Source organism: Hylobates moloch, unplaced genomic scaffold, assembly GCF_009828535.3.
Source record: "Hylobates moloch isolate HMO894 unplaced genomic scaffold, HMol_V3 SCAFFOLD_14, whole genome shotgun sequence".
NCBI lineage: Eukaryota > Metazoa > Chordata > Mammalia > Primates > Hylobatidae > Hylobates > Hylobates moloch.
This window is the reverse complement of record NW_026652289.1, coordinates 40,039,714-40,060,510: the sequence shown is the minus strand read 5'-3', so window position 1 is coordinate 40,060,510 and position 20,797 is coordinate 40,039,714. Positions and strand designations below refer to the sequence as shown.

The 20,797-nt window shown below is 56.5% G+C and overlaps 1 protein-coding gene across 3 annotated transcripts; it reads right to left on the bottom strand.

The window, feature by feature from the left end:
• Positions 1-91: 91 nt before the first annotated feature.
• On the bottom strand, positions 92-20,797 carry KIF7 (kinesin family member 7). 3 transcript variants are annotated; one of them, XM_032174730.2, is made up of 19 exons: positions 20,642-20,797; positions 17,879-18,230; positions 15,004-15,204; positions 14,237-14,630; positions 13,517-14,036; positions 12,864-12,980; positions 12,088-12,315; positions 11,149-11,279; positions 10,592-10,707; positions 10,269-10,421; positions 7,535-7,737; positions 5,688-5,885; positions 5,142-5,267; positions 4,821-4,997; positions 3,515-3,730; positions 2,296-2,502; positions 1,387-1,585; positions 975-1,121; positions 92-764 (listed from the first exon to the last, which is right to left on the bottom strand). In XM_032174730.2, exons 2-19 carry the CDS (start codon positions 18,204-18,206, stop codon positions 397-399), a joined length of 4,029 nt encoding a protein of 1,342 aa, XP_032030621.1. In that variant the 5' UTR covers positions 18,207-18,230; positions 20,642-20,797; the 3' UTR covers positions 92-396. The 3 variants fall into 3 exon arrangements, with proteins under 3 accessions (XP_032030621.1, XP_058283434.1, XP_032030622.1); XM_058427451.1 differs by having other exon boundaries at positions 10,269-10,418; XM_032174731.2 differs by lacking the exon at positions 20,642-20,797 and adding an exon at positions 20,158-20,237.

The window sequence follows — 20,797 nt, the reverse complement described above, 5'->3', positions numbered from 1 at the left end:
GTGCTAAGTCTCCCGTTTCCCCTATATACATAAGACCATTTAAACCACAACCTGGTTGCCACCGACCCTTTCGTGATGATTCTTGGCCAAACCCCAGAACTACAAGTACATCCATTTATGCCTGAAACCAGAATTGTCCTGAGACTCGAGCAAGACACAAGGCGGCAATTTGGGTACCACAGCTTCAAGGAAGTAAGTGGTGGGAATTTGCATATTATTTTGTTAAATGAGGGTCCAGTTCTTTTGGGCCGTGGCCCAAATTTGTTGATCCCAATGAGTGTAGAGATGAGGGCCTGGATTTAGGGTGTGCGGTAAGGACTGCCCTTCACAGAAGCAAAACAGGCAGCTGCCCCTTTCAGCAGAGTCTCCCTCCAAGGCAGAGTCTGCCCTGAGGGCTTACAGGGGGTTTTTCCGGACATCAATCATCCCGGGGCTGGCTCGTCGCAGTTCCCGCCGGGGCTTGGACAAAGGCCCACAGTTCCAGGGCAGGCTTGCCTCACCCACAGGAAGCACCCGCCCCACCAGGGGCTCAGCCGCCTCCCGCTGCCTCAGTTCCCCGGGGGACCCCTGCTCCTCGCCACACAGGCTCGAACGTTTCCAGGTCAAGGGTAAGGGAGCGTGGACCAAGTCCCGCGTCTCCTCCCGGGTGCGGGGGGCCCCCTCAGTGAGGGGGGACAGCCAGAGAAGCTCGGGCGCTGGCTGGAGCTCATCTTCATTTCCAGGAGCCTGTCTGCCCTCCGAGCACAGGCTCCTCTTCTCCCCGCCTGTCATGGAGAATAACGTGTCCTCATCAGAAACAGAGGTGGCAACACCTTCCCGAAGCCCTAGCTCCCCAGTGCCCCAGCACAATAAGCAACCTGTGAATTGAGCCAATAAAGGCTCGAGGGAGAGTGGTCTCTAAGCTGTCCCCAAAGAAAGGGAACAGGCCTGACTTTAGAGCGTGGCAGGGCTCAGTGATGGCGACGAGGAGTTACCCCTGCTGTGGCCTACAGCATTCACACCGCCGAGCTTCTGTTTCAGTTCCTGGTTTATCCACATGTAGCGGCCCAGTTCCTTCTCCAGAGCTTGAATCCGGGCCTCATACTGCCTCCTGCTGTCTGCTAACCCTTCACCGAGGTGGTCTAGAGTGGAAGGGCCGAGGAGAGGGTGATGAGGGCCTGCAGGCGGGGCAGGTAGCCAGGGCTGTGGGCTGGGTGGGGGCCGGGGTTGTGAGCGGTGGACCGGGCTGCCAGGGCTGTAGGGGCAGGGGCTGTGAGTGGCAGGGGTGGTGGGGGGAGCAGGGGGGGAAAGACGGAGGTGGGGGGGATGAAGGGGGGCGGGGGGGATGGAGGGGGGCGGGGGGGATAGAGGGGCCAGGGTTGTGAGCCATGAGCCGGGGCTGCTCACCTCGACTCTGCTGCAGGAGCAGCTGCATGTTCTGCTCGTGCTCCTTCTGCTGCAGGGTCAGCTGGCGGTCCATCTCCAGGCGCTGCCGCTCCAGGGCCACCTCCAGCCAGTACACCAGCCTCTGCTGCTCCTCCAGCTGCATCTCCAGTTCCGAGAAGGCAATCTGCTGCTGGTGCTGCTCCTCTCGGAGCGTCACCACCTGTCCCAAGACCCAGCCAGGCTCAGCCCTCATCATGACCCCTCTTCATCAGGCTAATCCTCAACCACAGACACAGTATTGGCACACTTGCCACCAAGGCACTAAGAAATCACCAGGGTCTTCCCTGCTGAGCCAAGACTTAGCCTCAGACACCTCAGCAGCGCTCTAGTTATCTTCCAACGATCAGAGCTGGCTCTCACCTTATCTGCTGTCTCTGCCACAAACCCTTTCCTAGCCACACACTATGGAGCTGGGCAGAGCCTCAAGTTGTGGGATTTCATCTAGACCAACCTCAGCACTATGGACATCTGGGACCAGATAATTCTTGGTTGTGGGGGCCTGTCCTGTGTGTTATAGGATGTTTAGTAACATCCCTGGCCTCCACCCCCACCGCTGTGACAACCAAAAGTATCTCCAGCCATGGCCAAATGTCACAAAAGGGCAAAAACTTCCCCTACTGAGAGCTACTATTGTGGCCATGGACCACCCTGAGGTTAGCCAATCAGAGCAGAAGTGGGGGGCTAGGAAACTGGGTCTTAGTTTCACAAGTAAAATAGGCTTTAAGGTCAGGCGGCCCTGGAGTTGAGTTGGTCCTGATTCTGTCCCCCAGTCTGGGAGGAAATGGGATATCCGCTGGAGCAGCTGCCATGAGACACCTCCCCACACATGCCACAGAGGAGGAGGTGGGGGGCCATGGGCTGGTGGCCCACCTTGTCAAAATACTTGCAGAGGAGGGCTCTGGTCTCTGAGGATGAGAGGTAGCTGAGCTTGGCCATGAGGTTCATCTCACACTGGGACAGCAACGAGGCTGAGGCCCGAAGCACCCGCTGTCGGCATGTGATGGCCTCATTCTTATACTCAATGGCGGCATCCAGGGCCTCAATGGCCTCATCCAACTGGAACAGCGTCCGTTCCTCCTGCAGGGACAGGGGCATATGTGGAGGAACAGCACCCACTGCTTGAACACTGAAGTCCTGGGCAGACACGCAACAGCCAACACGTGGCCACAACTGGGCATTAAGGGTCCCCTCGTCCCAAGGGCAGAGTCAGCGCATCGAGAGAGGTGCCCCCTGCTCACTGTCACAGCCCCAACCCCGGGGTGAGCTGGGGACACTGCTCAGAGGTGGCCTGCTCAACTGCAAGCCCCTGTGAATGATGTACATTCAGGAAGCTCAGAGCACCCTAACCAAACAAAAGGCATGTTTGGGGCAGCCACGGAGGCACCACCGTGTCTGCGGGGTAAGCTACAGATGGGGATACGTTCTGAGAAATGCATCATTAGGCGTTTTCGACATCGTGCAAACATCAGAATGTATTCACACAAACCTAGATGGTATAGCCCACCACACACCTAGGCCACAAGCCTGGACAGCATGTGACTACTGAATACTGTAGGCAGTTAACCATGGTGAGTGTGTATCTAAACATAGAAAATGCACAGTAAAAATGCAGTATTATAATTTTCTGGGAGCACCATTGTATGAGCTGTCATTCACTGAAATGTCACACAGCACATGACTGTAGTCACATAGGCTTTCTCTCTGCTCAGGGAACACAGATGTGTGGGCATGAGGTGCACTGAGTATGCGCCTGACACTCCATCCACACACGGAGCTGAGACGTGCGGGCAGGTACTCAAATGCAGCACAGAACAGGAGTCCAGGCTCCAGCCAGAAGGGAGCTGAGAGGTCAGCACGGCCTGGCCCCTGTGTCCCAGCCAATGAGGCCAAAGCAGGGGCAGAAGGGCCAGGCCAGCCCTCCCTAGCCTTCCCCAGCCCCCACCTCCACCTAACAGTACAAACTTGGGTCTGCTGACAGCAACGCCCAGCACCCGCAGAGAGCTGGAGCAAGGGCTGAGGAAAGCAGACAGGCAGACGATGGCAGCCAGGGGCGGACGCTGAGGGGCTGAGCCAGGGGGCCGCAGGGTACCTCGGGGGACAGCAGGCTCCCCTGCCGCAGCTTGCTGTCGATCTCCAGGCGCTGCTTGAGCAGCGAGTCCTTCTCCTGGCGCAGACTGTCGATCTCCCTGCGGATCTGCTGCTGGCTCTGGGCGCTGCCCTGCCGCAGCTGCCCGCTCTTCTCGGACAGCTCCTTCTCCAGGTGCTCCAGCCGGCTGGACACTCGCACGATGTCCTCGTTGAGGGCCTGGGGGCAGAATCGCCAGGGATTAGAGAAGGAACAGGCACTGTCCTCACAGGGGTGACAGAAAGGGCCGGATGCTAAGGAGGACTTGGGTCCTTCCCTCAAGAAACCAACACTCCAAATGTCCTGCTCAGCAGGGAGACCAGACTTAGTTCACAGAAACTCCAGGAGGCGGGGCTAACGGGACCAGAGCATTTGCAGAGGGGCACTCAGAGATGGCGAGAGAAGGATAAGGACCAGAGGGATGTGGCCCTCCTGGCAAGAACAGGCAATGGGTAGGGGTGGGAGGAATGATCTGTCACTGAGATGACCGGACTGGACAGTGATAGGAATTGGCCAAGCCCCAAAGGCCTTTCTGGGAGCCAGATGCGGGAGTAAGTGAGGGCTCTCCTGGCCGAGGGAAGTTACGGATCATCCAGTAGCACCCTGGATCCTCCTGGACATCAGAGTGATGCGTGCTGGCAGGAGCAAGGCTCCTGGCCTCTGCGGGCCTGGGACACTGGGTGTCTGGCCCAAGACCCTGTACTGGAACAGGCCCTGCATCAATGACTGCCATCCCCTTCCAGCCATCATGGTAACATTATGATCCCATCTGACAGAAGACGACGCTGTGGCTCAGAAGCTGACCTTGCTATACTAGATGGAGTAATGATGCCAGGAGAAGTCTCTTTCTATTTGTCTATACCTCCTTCCTATACCTGCGCCTCCTCATTCTTCCTGCACAGGCCCTGAGTAGGGGGTTAATGAGTGAAATGAATTGGAGGATGGACACTTAAGAGAGGCTCTTCTATGCATACATCTGTAACCGTGTCATAAATATCCTGAAGCCCTACAGCTCATGGGGATGCACAGGATAGAACCCAGAAGGACAGAGCTTCCTCTGTCTGGAACTTACCTGGCAGAGATACCACCTAGAAGACACTCTCCTGTCTAGACCTCGCCTGGCAGGGACATCACCTGGCAGGACTTCACCTGGCAGGTTTATCACTTGGAGGGACCTCACTTTGCTAGACCTCACCTGGCAGAAACTTACTTGGCAGGACCTTACCTGGCAAGATCTCTCCTGGCTGGGTCTCACCTGGCAGGGCCTCACCTGGCTGGACCTCAGGCGCTTGCTCTCCAGCCCCGTCTTCTCCTGCATCAGGGCCTCCTTCTTGGCCAGGATGGCCTCCCGCTTGTGGAGCTCCTCCCCCAGCTCCTCCAGCGCCCGCCGCTGCTGCAGCACCTTCTCCATCTCCTGGTCCAGCCACTTCTTCTGCTCCTCAATCTTCTAAGGAAAAGCAGGGGGGGAGGGAGGGAACTCAGGGCCCACCTCTGGCTGTGTCAGCCGCCACTCAAGGTTCACTGGGGAGAAAGGTGCACCCACCAGCCAGCCCCCAGGGGAGCCCTGGGTGCGGACACAGCCTGGCCCCACCTGCTGCTGTTCCAGGCTGACCACAGAGCCGTTGCTGCCACTGCGCCTCTTCCTCTGGAAGGCCGCGATCTCTTCCGTCTTAATCTTCAGGATCTTCTGCTGCTGCTCGTGCTTCAGCTCCAGCTCCTGGGTGAGGAGCTCAGTGGGCAGGGCTGTTTATGGTGCCAGCATCTTACCAGAGCCCGCCACCGATCCCAAAGCCCCCAGGAGTGCCTGCCCACTCCCAAGAGGGCCCTGCGAAGTGTCCCCCAGACCCATCCCACACAAATCTCCCTGGAGACCGGCAAATAGACGCAAACACTTAGAAATAAGCCCCACGAGATGCCAGTCACCTCATATACCTCATCTCACTGAAATCTCACCCTGGCCTTGAGTTTCCTGTAACATTCTACATTTTCAGATGAAAAAACAGACTCAGGCTAAGTGACCTGCTTTCTAAGGTCACGTGGCTGTGGGTGGCAAACCCTGCCTGGGCTCCCCTGGCTGGGCCGCCAGCTCAGCCTACTGGGCCTGGACAGAGGGTCCCTGCCCTGCCGTGAGCCTGACCTTGACACGGTGCTGCCGCTTGCTCATCTCTGCCTCCAGGCGCCGCTTCTGCTCCGTCTCCTCGCGAAGCCGCCTCTGCAGCTGTCCCTGCTGCTGCCGCATGAGCTGCACGTTCCGCTCAAGCTCCTGCAGTCGCTTCTCACTCTGGGCTGACAGTGATACCAGCCGCTCCGTGGCCTGCTTCTTCTCCTTCAGCACCTGAGACCCACACAGTCTTCACTGGGCCATGCACGGGGCTACTGCGAGCCTGCCATAGTGCTGGGCACTCAACAAGGGCAGGCAGGACCAAAGGACTCATAAATGGACAGTGACAGATAGAGGGCAAACAGGTAGATGGGTGATAGACCAATAATAATAACACAGGCCGGGTGCGGTGGCTCGTGTCTGTCATCCCAGCACTTTGGGAGGCCGAGGCGGGCGGATCACTTGTGGTCAGGAGTTTGAGACCAACCTGGCCAACATAGTGAAACCCTGTCTCTACTAAAAATACAAAAATTAGCTGGGTGTGGTGGCACGTGCCTCTAATCCCAGCTACTCAGGAGGCTGAGGCAGGAGAATCACTTGAACCTGGGAGGCAGAGGTTGCAGTGAGCTGAGATCGTGCCACTGCACTCCGGCCTGGGCAACAGAGTAAGACTCCATCTCAAAAAATAAAAAATAAAAACAATAGGATGGCGACCATTATGGGCTGAATTGTGTTTCCTCAAAATTCCTATACGAAAGCCCTAACCCCCAGCACCTCAGAATATGACTGCGTTTGGTAAGAAGGTCTTTAGAGAGGCGATTCGTTTAAATGAGGACATTAGGGTGGGCCCTAATCCAATATGACCAAGGTCCTCATGGCAAGAAGAAGAGATACCAGGGCTGCAAGCAGACAGGGGAAAGGCCGTGTAAAGACACAGCCAGGAGGTGGCCGTCTGCACGCCAAGGAGTGAGGCCTCAGGGGAAACCAGACCTGTGGACACCTTGACCTGGGACTGACAGCCTCCAGAGCTGGGAGAAACTAAACTTCTGTCGTTTAAATCCCCCTAGTCTATGGAAGTTTGCTATGGCAGCTGTAGCAAACTAAAACAGACAGAGAATGTTTGAATTAACAAAAGAGGATGGAAGGGGTGGATGCACCTGTGGATAAATGGACAGGTGGTCAATCCACTGATGAAAGGCTAAACCAGCTAGGCCTGGTGGTTCACACCTATAATCCCAGCACTTTGGGAGGCCCAGGTGGGCGGATCACCTGAGGTCAGGAGTTCAAGACCAGCATGGCTACCATGGTGAAACCCTGTCTCTACTAAAAATACAAAATCAGCTGGGCGTGGTGGCATGCCTGTAATCCCAGCTACTCAGGAGGCTGAGACAGGAGAATCACTTGAACCCAGGAGGCAGAGGTTGCAGTGAGCCAGGATGGTGGCACTGTACTCCAGCCTGGGCAACAGAGTGAGACTGTCTCAAAGACTAAACTGATGCATGGGTTTGACGGACACATGGACCAACGGGTGACAGACAAGGGAAGATGGGATGGAGGGGTAAGCGAATGGAGAGCTGAAAGGGGGACCGGGGTACAGAGGACTGCACACTGCAGGGTAGGTTTCTTTAGACACCCACCCTTCACCCTCTCGTTGCTCTCCCAGGTGGTCTTCAGGCAGGACCTGCCCCCTGCCTCTACTGTGTGTAAAGCTGGGTGGAGCCCCGGCTTCTATACAATACCAGCCTCACCCTGGGGGGCCAGGGCTGGAGCACAAGGTTCCACAGTGAACTTGGGCCTCAGAGCCCACATGTCCTGGTCCCAAAGATGGCAGCCTAGGAGGCAGGAGTCACCCCAGCACCCTACCCTGAGGCCCCGAGACTAACCTGCACCTGGCTCTGGGCCGCAGCGACCCTCCTGCGGAACTCCTGGATCCGAGACCGCTCGCCAGCATCCTGGGGCTCCTTGCCCTCGAGCTCCCGCAGCTGCCTCTGGCCTTCACTCAGCTCGGCCCGCACCCGCTCTGCCTCCTGCTCCAGCTCCCGGATACGCTGGCTGTGCTGGCGGTTTAGGGCCTGAGCTGCCTTTCCTGGAAGAAAGTGGGAATGTGTCAGCACAGGCAGCCCTGCTCCACCGAGAGGGCCGGCTGTTTGTCCCCCTGGGAGGTTTCCCAGCCCTTGGACACCTGTGTGGGTTTCACCAAGGCTTTGCACCACCAGTACCACAGTTTACTTAATATTTTTCTTCAAATCAACTCTTTATTTATTTATTGAGACGGAGTTTTGCTCTTTTTGCCCAGGCTGGAGTGCAATGGCGCAATCTTGGCTTACTGCAACCTCCGCCTCCCAGATTCAAGTGATTCTGCTGCCTCAGCCTCCCAAGTAGCTGGGATTATAGGCACCCGCTACCACACCTGGGATTACAGGCGTGCGCCACCGCACCCAGCCTAAACTCATCTTTTAAATGAGCCTCATCCACTGCGGCGACCCAAGGAAATTACAAATTAGTTTTATTGTTACCAAATGCATTCTAAAATAAATATATAACCTGAACCTGTATATAATTAAGCCTTTAGCACTAACTTTCATTTCCAGGAAATCTGGAGGACAAAAGAATGAGCTAAATGGCACCATAAAAAAGCAAACAGACAAACCCCAAACATGTGGGGTTTGGGACATTCTGCAGGATGACTGAGAGAAGGGAGACGTCAGAGACCTCAGAAACAAATACAGTCGGCCCTCTGCATCTGTGGGTTCCACACCCACGGGTTCAACCAACCATGGATGGAAATTATATTTTTCTAAATAAATGGCTGCATCTGTACTGACCATGTACAGATTTTTCTTGTCATCATTCCCTAAACAATACAGTATAACAACTATTTACCCAGCTTTTACATTGTATTAGGTATTATAAGAAATCTAGAGATGATTTAAAGTGATTTAAAGGAAGATGTGGGTCAGTTACTGCAAATACTATACCACATTATTTACTAAACCTTTTTTGAGCATCCACAGATTTTGGCATTCATGGGGTCCTGGAACCAATCCCACATAGATATCAAGTGACGACTGTATGATGTGTGTGTGGGACAAGTTTGGAGCCTGATTCAAGCAATCTAGCTATAAACAGACACTGCTGATAATGGAGAGAATGTGCTTATGCTCTGGTCATTAAGAGGACATTAAGAGGTCATTAAGAGAACTGTGCCGGGCGCGGTGGCTCACGCCTGTAATCCCAGTACTTTGGGAGGCTGAGGTGGGCGGATCACGAGGTCAAGAGATCGAGACCATCCTGGCCAACATGGTGAAACCCCGTCTCTACTAAAAATACAAAAATTAGCTGGTTGTGTTGGCATGCGCCTGTAGTCCCAGCTACTCGGGAGGCTGAAGCAGGAGAATCACTTGAACTCGGGAGGCAGAGGTTGCAGTGAGCCAAGATCGTGCCACTGCACTGCAGCTTGGTGACAGAGTGAGACTCCGTCTCAGAAAAAAAAAAAAAAAGAGGACATTAGTTTCATTAGGTGTTCTGATGATATTACAGTTAGGTTAAAAAAAAAAGTTCATATTTTTAAAGCAGCACACTGGGAGGTATAGGGAAGAAAGGACATGAAGTCTGGCATGTCCTTCAAAATATTCAGCAAAGAAAAAAGGGAGAGGTAAAACAATTGTGGAAAAATCTTGGTAACTACTAAGTCTGGAGGATGGGTATACGGGAGCCATGGTACTCGTCTCATGTCTGGTTGAAAATATTTATGATGAATTTGGTAACAAATTCATTAACTATTAAAATAAAAACGCTCCACTGGCCACCACCTAAAATTACCCCCTGTCCCCTCCTTCACTCATATCACCAGTCATAGACATAACACAATTTGGAGACACTCAGTCCTCCATGACACTCACTGTGTGCTCCCCAGGACTGAGAGATACTTTGCCCAGCACAATGGCTGAAACATTGCAGGCACTTGATAAATAAGAAGTGCTGGGGGTAGTGGCTCATGCCTGTAATCCCAGCACTTTTGGAGGCCGAGGCGGGTGGATCACCTGAGGTCAGGAGTTCAACACCAGCCTGGCCAACATGGTGAAACCCCATCTCAACTAAAAATACCAAAAAAAAAAAAAAAAAAAAATTAGCTGGGTGTGGTGGTGGGCGCCTATAATCCCAGCTACTCGGGAGGCTGAGGCAGGAGAATCGCTTGAACCCGGGAGGCAGAGGTTGCAGTGAGCCAAGATCGCACCATTGCACTCCAGCCTGGGCGACAAGAGTGAAACTCTGTCTCAAAAATAGAAAAAAAAAAGAAAAAGAAGAAAAAAGAAGTACTGCTTACTAAGAGCTATTCCAAGCACTTCACCTGAATTAACTCACTTCACCCTCACAATACCCCTATTCAGTAGGTACAATGACTATCCCCATTTTAGAGATGAGAAAACAGGCACGGAGGGGTTATGCTACTTGCTCAGGGTCACACAGCTGGAAGAGGCTGGGCTGAGTATCAAACCTAGGCCATCCGGCCCCTGCTCCTAATCACCTCATTGTTGAAATCCCTCTAGAACAGTGCAGAAGTAACGATGAGAAGTCCCCCTCGGGTGAGAGGCCCACCTGATGCCCACCCCTCACCTGTGCGGACCAGCTCGCCAATGAGCTCCTCCTTCATGCGGATGTTAATAGCCAGCTCCCGGATCTTCTGCTGGGCCTGGGCCAGCCGCCGCTCTGAGGCCGTGGCAGAGGGGACCTGGCGGGCCTGAACCCGGGCCTTGCTCCCATCAACTGCTGCAATAGGCAGCCTGTCAAGGTTGCTGCCCCAACTGACAGTGGGGGAGACAGAGGAGTGGAGGGCAGGGGCTGCCAGGGATGGTGGGTGGGACTGTCCCAAGGTGGCTGGCCCAGGACCGTGGAGGGGCAATGGGGAGGAGGCCCTCTCTGCACCCCACCCAGCTTACCTCTGGACCCTGGAACGGCTGCATCCAACTCTTCAAGGCAAAGCTCTGGGCCCTTCCTCTCTGGCAGACTCCCTGGGCAGGCCCCCACCCTCTGACTGCAGTTGCTGATCCCATTTCTGGAGGACAGAAGCAAGAGGCCGTGCTCCTCCCCAGCCCCTGCCCCAGCCTAGCCACCCCCAGGCCTGGAGGGAGGAAGAGAGGCCACCGGGTCTTCCACCTCCCAGGGTCAATATAAACCCAGGATGTGAGTCTGGCAGAATCAGGAGTCCAGGGGCAGAGTTTTAGGAGGTACAGGGCAGCTGGGGGCATAGAGGGCCACCCTGGAGGCTGAAGTCAGGAGGCCTGGGCCCATCCTGTATCACACTCGCTCCAGTGAGACCTTTCGGCTCAGAGCCCCACAGCTCTCCCCCAAGGGCTGGCCAGGGCAACATGAGGGCATTCTAGGACCCAGAGGCTTCCCCACTGCTGTCAGGAGAGGAGACGGTGGGATCCCCAGCCTGCCTAGCCCTGGGCCCTGAGCAGGCCCTTGTCAGGTGGGGGCAATGGGTCCCGCTCACCTGCGCAGGTGTAAGGTCCGCCTGGGCGGCTCCTCCTCCTCTTCCTCCTCTGAAGCAGCTGAAGAGCCACTTCCCAGCCTGTTCACCTCAGTCAGCAACTCAGCTCCAGCCTCCCTGCCATTTGTCACCTGCTAGGGGAGTGAACCATTTCCCATCCCAAGTCATCCTCCCTGCGGTATACCCCATCTTGCCTGCCCTCCTCATATCTCTGCCTCCTCAAGCCCGGCCTTACCTTCACGATCCAGCTCAAATGACCCCTCTGGCAGCCTTTTGAATCTCAAGCTGGGGTGACAGCTTCCTCCCTCCCCTCCCCTCCTGCCTGCTTTGGCTCCCATGATACCTGGTACTCCTCAGGTGACAATCTGCCCTTTCTACCTTGTGTACAGGTCATCTGCACCCAAGTCCTATCTCACCAACAATTCCCTGCCAGAGTGATGGGTGAACACGAGACTTCTGCCAACCCCTAGCTTTGAGAGCTGAGATGACCCAGGCCTAAAAGCCCCAGAGGACCCAGAACTTTCAGGCAGAGCAGGAGTAACCTTTGTCCACACAAGGTTCCCCACGTGGAAAAGTGAACTTGCAAAGAAAGCCATCCAAAGACAGAGGGGGTGGTCTGAAAGGTGATGAGCTCTCCATCTGCAGAAGTCTGCAAGGTTTCCACCTGGTGCCAGAAGCCAGAACCCCCTCTGTAACCTCCTCATTCCAAGCGATCTTTAGCTACCCCAGGGATGCCCGATGGCACTGGATGCTTCTGAGAGGCCCAGAGTCATTCAAATCTTGGCTCTTCCTCTGGGGACAGCTGAAAGCAGCCTCTCGCATCTCACAGCCAGTCCCATGAAAGGATGAGTGGGGGACACGTGCCCCAGTGCCCCCTTCCCCTGCCCCGAGCTTGACCAGTCCAGCAGGGCCCACAGACACCCAGCCTTGCCCTCTTCTCACCTCTCCCCTCTGCTCAGAGCCAACTTCATCTCCAGGGAGGCAGGCAGGGGGCACCATGCTCAGCATATGGGCGTGGGCACCCCCCAGGGGGGCTGTATGAGGTCGAGGCACAAAGGACCCGGGAGGCAGGCCATTCAGGAGCCCCGGGCCCCCCCAGCCAGGCCGCACCAGCTCTAACCGCAGCCGCAGTTCCACCATCTCCTCCTGCTGCTCACGCAGCCGGTCGCTCTGCAAGACATGGTCCAGGTGCCGAGGGGGCATGAATGCCCCAACAGGCAGGAGTGTAGGAAACTGAGGAACAGGTCTGAGGCCACTCCACCGTCTCTGGGCTGAAACTGAGGAATGCCAAATACTCCTCTCCTCCTCTCCCGACCCCAACAACTCTGCAGGAGTTCAGACTCAAACTCACCCCACAGCTCCCATCACACTCCTATCCTGCCAGACCGCCACCTCCAACCGCCGCCACCAGAGGGCGCCAGGAGCAATGCTGACCTGGTTACGCCCGGCTCCAAGGTCCCCCGCTGCTGCCCCTCCAGTCCCCTCTCCCGTCCAAGCTCACACCACCCAGCAAAGCTGCCCTGCCTGGCGGTCCTGCACACCCACCTGCGCTGTTGTGATGCTCACCTCCACACTTTCGCTCATGTGCACCTCCTGACTCTACACCCCTACCCCGCAGTACCCTACCCTAACTCCCTCCCATCCTGAGAAACTCAACTCTGGCTTCCCTCCATCCTCCTCTGGGAAGCCTTCCCCGCACTGTCAAGCGGGCGCTGCACCTGCAGTTTGTACTGCTCCATGGCGTCCTCCAGCGCAGCCAGAAAGTCTCGGTTCTCCTCCTCCAGCCGCGCCACCTGGTTCTGCAGGGTCAGCAGCTGCTGCGCCCCCTCATCCTCCTATAGGGCAGGGAGAGGGGCTTCAGGGGCGGGGGTTGACAGGGCGAGCTGGACACCCGGCCTCTTCTTGTCTAGCCCTGCTTTCTACCTACTCTTCCAAGCCCTGCCTGCAGTGGGAACTCCAGACCCACTGGTGGGAGGGCACCCCAGACCCCAGCTGGCCTGGGTGCCCTCTGCAAGCCATTTGGGTCATCTCTTGTAATTATCCATCGTATTTGTATTAATAATGTCACCACTATTATTAGGAACAATTTACTGCGTCTTCACCGGCATGCTAGGCACATGTGACACCCTCAGCCCTTACAACACCCCCACTAAGAGATGGGGTAAGTCCTACGGTTATCCCTATTTTACAGCTGGAGACCTGAGGCTCGGTGAAGTTAAGGAAGTGACCACGGTAATCAGCAGAAGTGACCGAATCCCGAATATGCCCTGCTAATGGGCAGGAGGCAGGGGCGCAGCTGCTGTCTGAAGACCCTCTTCCTTCCTCTCCACCACTCCCCACTGCCCACAACCACAACCTGTCCCTTGGCTACCTTTCGCCCGCCGGCCCCCTGCGCCGCCTGGTCCTCGACGGAGGCGCTCTCGATGCCGCTGTCGGGCCCGGAGGCGGAGCTCAGGGCGCTGCGCTCGCCCTCGACTGCGCACAGCCAGTCGCGCACCTTGCGGGCGGCGGCGCCGGGCAGCCCGGGCTCGGCCTGCAGCTCGCGCAGGAGGCTGTAGGCGGCGTCGGTGCAGGCCCGGTAGCGCGCGCACTCGGCGCCCAGGCGCATGGCGGCCGCCGCGGAGGCGGTGGCTGGGCCCGGGGCGCGCCGGCCGCGGTGGATGATGCGGGTCTCGGAGCGGTGCCGTGGCGGACCCCGCGCGCCGCTCGCCGCCTCTTCGGGTGGCCGCTCGGCCTCGGGCCGCCAGTTGACCGTGGCGCGGTTGCGGATGTTCTGGGCGCGGCTGGCGTAGTTGAGGGTGTTGAGGGTCTCGTCGAAGTCGGAGGAGGAAGGGCTGACGCAGGCGATCATCACCGTCTTGGCGTTCCCACCCAGCGAGTCTTTGAGGATCCTGAGGGCGCGAGGGGGAGGCTCTCAGGGGCCCCGAAGCTCCAGGCCCAGGGCCAGCGGGCCAGACCCGGGACCGGCTCCTGGCGCGGTTCCCCGTGGGCTGGAGACCTCGGAGTGCCCGGGCTTCCACCCCCACTGGCGTGCTGGACACTCCCCGCCTCCCCGGCCCCCAGGCCACACAGGAGCCAGTGGGCAGCTCACCGGGTGATCTTGGAGTCGCGGTAGGGGATGTGGCTGCCCCGGCGCTGAGGGTCCCCCAGGGCGCTGATGACGTTGCCCAGCGCCAGGAGGCTGCTGTTGATCTGGATGCTCTCCTTGAGCCGCTCGCCGGTGCTGCCCGTCTTGAGCACCCTCTCTGAGCCCGCCAGGTCCACGAAGTGGAACTTGGAGACGAGCAGCTGGCCCGGGGCGGGGCGGGGCAGGCGGCTGGGGGCGCGCCCCCGCTGCTCCAGGGTCACGGTGAAGACCGTGTGTGACCGGCTAGACAGGTGGTTGAGGTGCGTGGCTCCCGTGTGCCGCGCCGCGTTGCCCATCTCCAGGAGGCTCAGCACCTCATCCAGGCCCTCCACGTCCACCTCCTTCACCCCGCACAGCACTGCGGGCACAGAAGGCCGTGAGCCCCAGGGCAGGGGCCGCCAGACTGACCAGCCAGGAAGGCAGGTAGAGCAGAACTAGCCCCAAACCTGCCCTTCCTGACCCACTGCTCCCTCCCCATGCCCACGGGGTACTGCCCTTCCTAGTTCGGGCTTGAGGGGCTCCAGCTTCCCACTGGCCCACCTCAGTGCCTCTCATTCTGGGTATAGAAGCATGTACTGAACTCAGTGGAGGCAGGAAGCTAAAGCAAAACCTCCCAGGGCTTGGGTTTTCCATGAGGAGTTGCCATTCCCAGACAGGTAAGCACCCCACTCCAAGCAGGTGAAGCCTCCCTAAGCCCCTCTCCGTCAGTGGAGGACCCCAGAGTTCCTCACCAACATTCCCGCGCTCATCTTCCCGGAGCTGGATGTCACGGCTGGCAGTGCCCACCTCGAGCAGGTCTCGGAACTCCTCCTTGTACACTTCCAGGTAGGACACATGTACCAGACAGTCAAGCAGGTCGTTCTCATCGATGAGCTTGAAGGCCTCGGCCATGGCCCTCGGGACAATGCCCTGCTCATCCTCAAGGAGGGAGGCTGGGGAGACACCGCAGGGCCTCCTGCCACTTCAGCCGGACATGGCCCATGGCCCCCAGGCCCGCAAGCTCATAGGCCCCTGCCAGAGGTGGAGGATGGTGCTCTAGGATGGAGAAAGCAGTGGCCGAGGCCAGGATGGGACAGGTGGCCTGAGCTAGGCCATGATCCAGCGTGGTCAGGCAGAATTATAAAATTTAAGAGCTGGAAGCAACCTCTCCTGATTCAATAAACCCCTTTCATGATGTAAGCATCCCCTTCACTGCATCCTCAACAGATTATCAAATAACCTTGCCTTGATTACTCCTAATCCATGCTCAGTTATCTAAAGGGCCTCCTAAATTTATCCCAAGGAAATAATCAGAGGAAGTTCAGAACAGCACTCTTCCTCATGACTTCAAAAAATGCAAACATCCTAAGTGTCCATCCGAAGATCCAATAGGAGATCTGGCCAAATCAACTTTTTTTTTTTTTTGAGACAGAGTTTTGCTCTTGTTGCCCAAGCTGGAGTGCAGTGGCTTGATCTCGGCTCACTGCAACCTCCACCTTCCGGTTTCAAGTGATTCTCCTGCCTCAGCCTCCTGAGTAGCTGGGATTACAGGCATCTGCCACCATGCCCAGCTAATTTTTGTATTTTTAGTAGAGATGGTGTTTCACCATGGTGGCCAGGCTGGTCTCGAACTCCTGACCTCGTGATCTGCCAGCCTTGGCCACCCAAAGTGCTGGGATTACAGGCATGAGCCACCGCACCTGACCAACTATTTTATATTCACAATGGAATGCCAGGTAGCCATTAAAAAGTTAGATTTTTTTTTGGTAGAGACAGGGTCTTGCTGTGTTGCCCAGGCTGGTCTCCCAACTCCTGTGCCCAAGCAGTCCTCCCAGCTCAGTCTCCCGAAGTGATGGGATTACATGTGTGAGCCCCTGTGCCTGGCCTAAAAAGTTAGATTGAAGAATATTTAATGATACAGAGAAATGTTCATGATACATTGTTTTTTTCTTGTTGTGTTTTTGAAATGGAGTCTTGCTCTGTTGCCCAGGCTGGAATGCAGTGAAGCAATCTCGGCTCACTGCAACTTCTGCCTCCTGGGTTCAAGGAATCCTCCTTCCTCAGCCTCCTGAGTAGCTGGGATTACAGAACCCCACCACCATGCCTGGTCATTTTTTTTGGTTTGTTTTTTGTTTTTGAGATGGAATCTTGCTCTGTCACCAGGCTGGAGTGCCGTGGCGAGATCTCAGCTCACTGCAACCTCCGCCTCCCAGGTTCAAGCAATTCCCCTGCCTCAGCCTCCCAAGTAGCTGGGACTACAGGCATGCACCACCATGCCCAGCTAATTTTTTGTATTTTAGTAGAGACGGGGTTTCACCATATTGGCCAGGATGGTCTCGATCTCCTGACCTCATGATCCGCCCACCTTGGCCTCCCAAAGTGCTGAGATTACAGGCATGAGCCACCGTGCCCGGCTCAGTTTTTGTATTTTTAGTAGAGATGGGGTTTTGCCATGTTGGCTAGGCTGGTCTCGAACTCCTGACCTCAGGTGATCCACCCGCCTCCGCCTCCCAAAGTGCTGGGATGACAGGCGTGAGCCACTGTGCCTGGCCAATGATACATTGTTAAGAAAATCAAACAGGACACAAAAGAATGTGTATAATATAATCCCATTTTTGAAAAGTAAAATAATTTTCCCAGAGAAAGAAACTGGAAGGCTAACAGGGCAGGGGATTTCTGAAAGGCAATTATCAAGTACATTTTATTTCGTGCATGTGTTTTGCTGTATTTTCCTAATTTTTTTTTTACAACAAAGTATGTTTCTGTAGCTGCTATGGTCTGAATTTGTTTATGCTCCCCAAAATTCACATGTAGAAATCCTCACCCCCAATATGATGGAAGTGAGGGCTTTGGGAAGTGGATGGGGGGAGCCTGCATAAATGGGATTAGTTCCCTTATAAAAGAGAGCTGAGAGAGACCCCTTCTGTGTTCTACCATGTGAGTTTAGAGAGAGAAAGCGGCTGTCTGTGAGGAAGAAGACCCTTCAATCTGCTGGTGCCTTCATCTTAAACTTCCCAGCCTCCAGAACCGTGAGGAATAAATATCTGTTGAAGAGCCACCCAGTCTATGGTAGTCTGCTATAGTGAAGGGAGCAGAGCAAGGCAGTAACCCGAGAGAAAGCAGCTTGTGTTACTTAAAAGGGGACACTTCCTTCAGTTGGCCCAAAGGATCTTTCTCGAAACTGCTCCAGAGTCTGGCTGAAGCACCTTGCAGCCCTGCTGTACAGCATCCAAAGCAGCCTCTTCCAGGACACACAGTCCCCGTTCCCAACTGCTCCAGCTAGAACACAGATTCCTGACCTTCCCTAGCCAGTCTGACAACCTCTAGAGACACGCCACCTTCCCGTGCCCATCCTCTGCTGAGGTCCCCAGAGCCAGGCAGCATGGCACCATCTCTATGGAGGTGAGAAGGCCACTCACCTCCAACGACCCTTCCTTCCTGCCCTGCCTAGCCCACAGACATGGCTGGTCCCAGCCTGGGCCACAGATCTCTGTCTAGGAAATCGACTCTTCCTCCCCCAGCATCCCCACATTCCACAGGGACAAGCAGCAAGAGGACAGGGCAGAAATCCAGGAAGGAACTAAGGCTCCTTGAAGTGGGCACAGGGCCACGAGCAGGGTCACTCACCCACACTGGCCTCCCCCATGGTGTACGTCTTCCCTGAGCCCGTCTGACCATAGGCAAAGACAGTGGCATTGAAGCCCTCGAAGAAGGCCTCAAGGAGGGGCTGAACACAGGCCTGGTACACGGCCTCCTGCCCGGCATCCTCGGCCAGCACCACGTGGAAGCCAAAATGTCGGTCACGGCCCAGGGTGACGCGGCCAAGCCCTGGCTCCACCTGCAGGCAGCTCTGATGCCCGTGCAGCAGCTCCTTGGGCAGCAGTGGTCGAACTCGCAGGGCAACCCGCACTGGGGCCTCCTCAGCCCCTGGCAGCCTCTGAGCCTCCAGCCCCATGCTGAGGGAGGACTGCTCTGGGCCCTGTGGAGAGAGAAGCCCTGGCCATCAGCACTTGTACTCCAGGAGCTGTACTCACCCTGCAGGGGACTCGAGCCAGATCCTGCAGCTCCTGACCTTAGAGGGATTGGGGGAGGGTGGTCAAAGTTCAGAATATCCCCGTGTCCAACCTCGTGCTCAAAAATTGCAAGGGCCGTGACATATACAGTCCCCCACAGGAACATGTCATGGCTTTCAGCACTGGCGAAATAAGGCCCTAACTCCTGAACTCCAGTGTTTCAGCTGCACTCTTCCCTATGGCCCCTATGGCCCCATCTCCTAGAAGAACGCACACACACAGCACCACACCACACCAGGGAACTCCTGTCCCTAACACCCACTGGGTTTACCACAGTCTCTGTGTCAAGTCACTCACATCCCCTGCCCCACCTTCTTCAAAAAAGTCAACAGATCCTTCAAGACCAAGCTCTCACCACCAAATTCTGCCAATTCCTTCTCCCAAATATCTCTCAAATTCACCTGCTGCTTCCCATTCTGTTGCTAAAGCCCTGGTCCTGGCCACTGACATCGTGCCAGGATGACTTTAAGCAGCTTTCCCCCTGGTCTCAGTCTCCCTGTCCCCTCCTGCAGGGTAGCCAGGAACATCTTTCTTTTTCTTCTTGAGACAGGGTCTCTTTCACCCAGACTGGAGTACAGTGGCATGATCACTGCTTACTGTAGCCAAGACTTCCCAGGTTCAAGTGATCCTCCCACCTCAGCTTTCAGAGTAGCTGGGACCACAGACATGTACCTGGCTAATTTTATTATTATTATTATTATTTTGTAGAGACAGTCTAGCTATGTTGCCCAGGCTGGTCTTGAACTCCTGGGCTCAAGGGATCCTCCCAAAGCGCGGAGACTACAGGCATCAGCCACTGCGCCTCAGGGGCAGCTCTCAAAATGCAAATGTAATTATTTCACTCCCTGCCTTACCCCAACTCCGCCAAAAAAAGGCTCTCCACTGCCCTTGGGATTCAAAATATTTTTGCTTTTGTTTTTGTTTTGTTTTATTTTTATTTGAGACGGAGTCTTGCTCTGTCGCCCAGGCTGGAGTGCAGTGGCGCGATCTCAGCTCACTGCAAGCTCCGCCTCCCGGGTTCACGCCATTCTCCTGCCTCAACCTCCCAGGTAGCAGGGACTACAGGCGCCCGCCACGACGCCAGGCTAATTTTTGTTTTTTTTTTGTACTTTTAGTAGAGACGGGGTTTCACTGTGTTAGCCAGGATGGTCTCGATCTCCTGACCTCGTGATCTGCCCGCCTCGGCCTCCCAAAGTGCTGGGATTACAGGCGTGAGCCACCGCGACCGGCCTGGGATTCAAAATATTAAGGAAAAAAAAAAAAAGACAAGCCTTAATTCAGGCCCTGCCTCCCTGGACTACTCACTCCCCACACCCCAGGCCTTTCCTCGCCTTCTCCCTCTGCCTGCAACGGCTAGGTGTTACCCAAGCCTCCTCATCCCTCCCGGCTCAGGCTGCACCCACCTTCTTCAGGGAGCCACGGAAGCTCCCCTCCTCTGTGACCCCACCACGACACGCACACAACCCCCAGTGCTGTTCCACTCGCCCGTGACCACTCTAGTGCAACTGCAGGTTACTACCCGCTTCTCTCCCCGACCTCCCAGACCAAGAGCTGGAAGGCAGGGACCCTCTGGGTCCACTTCGCACTTTATCACCAGCGCCCATCACAAGGTCCCACGCTGCCCAACAAATAGTGATGGATAATCTTCATCCAGGGAACTTTCCCTGCCCTCCCTCCTCCTACCGCGTTCCTCACCCCCACCGCCACCCCGGCACTTCATTCTTTACCCTTTAACCTCTCTCTCAGCACAGTAACCTTTCGTTAATTCAATCACCCAGCCCCTATTGGGCTCCCGACCCTGGGCACACAGCGGTAAACTCTGCCTCGCAATACCGTGTGGGCCTTCGCGCACCCCTCCTCCGCGTGAGCGTTCCGAGCCTGGTGCAGTCCCGGCTTCCGCGCGCCCCTGCTCTCCGCACAGCGCTCCCGCTCCGAAGGCGCTCTGACAACCCCGCAGGCGCTATCCGGAGCCGGGGTAGGGCAGCCGGGGCTGGAGGCGGCGGGGACGGGACGGAGCTCCCGGAAAGTTGGAAGAAGTGATTACAAATCAGGACCCGACTCTCTCAGCCTTGGCGCTCGCCCCTCCATGCAGGCCCGGGATGCCGGCCTCATCCCCCAGATGTCGGGAAGAGGGCACCGGCCAGTCCAAGGAAGAGCTTCCAGGAGGCTGGGGAGCAAGGGTGCCGGGCTCCTCATGCCAGGTCAGGTCTCCCAGGAGTGCCCAGGGCCACCAGGCCCAGGCCTGCGCGAGGAGGGAGCGCGCCTCCCTCCACCCACCCGGTCCTCACCCCTAACCCGCTCTCGGGCCCACACTCACCTGCCTGGGTGCGAGCGCCGTCCCGGGCCAGGCAGTCAGGCTTCGATCCCCAGTGCGGCGCGCTCCGATGCCGTCATCGGGACCCCCGCCCCGCAAACCAGCCCTCCCCTCACCCGCAACTCCGCCCGCCGGGGCTCTCGGGGGCGGAGGCGCTAG

Bases quoted from the DNA above. Each gene is read 5' to 3' on its own strand.
- KIF7 (XM_032174730.2), bottom strand. From the start codon at position 18,206: ATGGGGCTGGAGGCTCAGAGGCTGCCAGGGGCTGAGGAGGCCCCAGTG. The intron at 5,268-5,687 runs GTCAGGCTCACG...CTCCTCACCCAG, and splicing joins AGCGGCAGCACCGTGTCAAG to GAGCTGGAGCTGAAGCACGA. The intron at 1,122-1,386 runs GTGAGCAGCCCC...CTTCCACTCTAG, and splicing joins GCTCCTGCAGCAGAGTCGAG to ACCACCTCGGTGAAGGGTTA.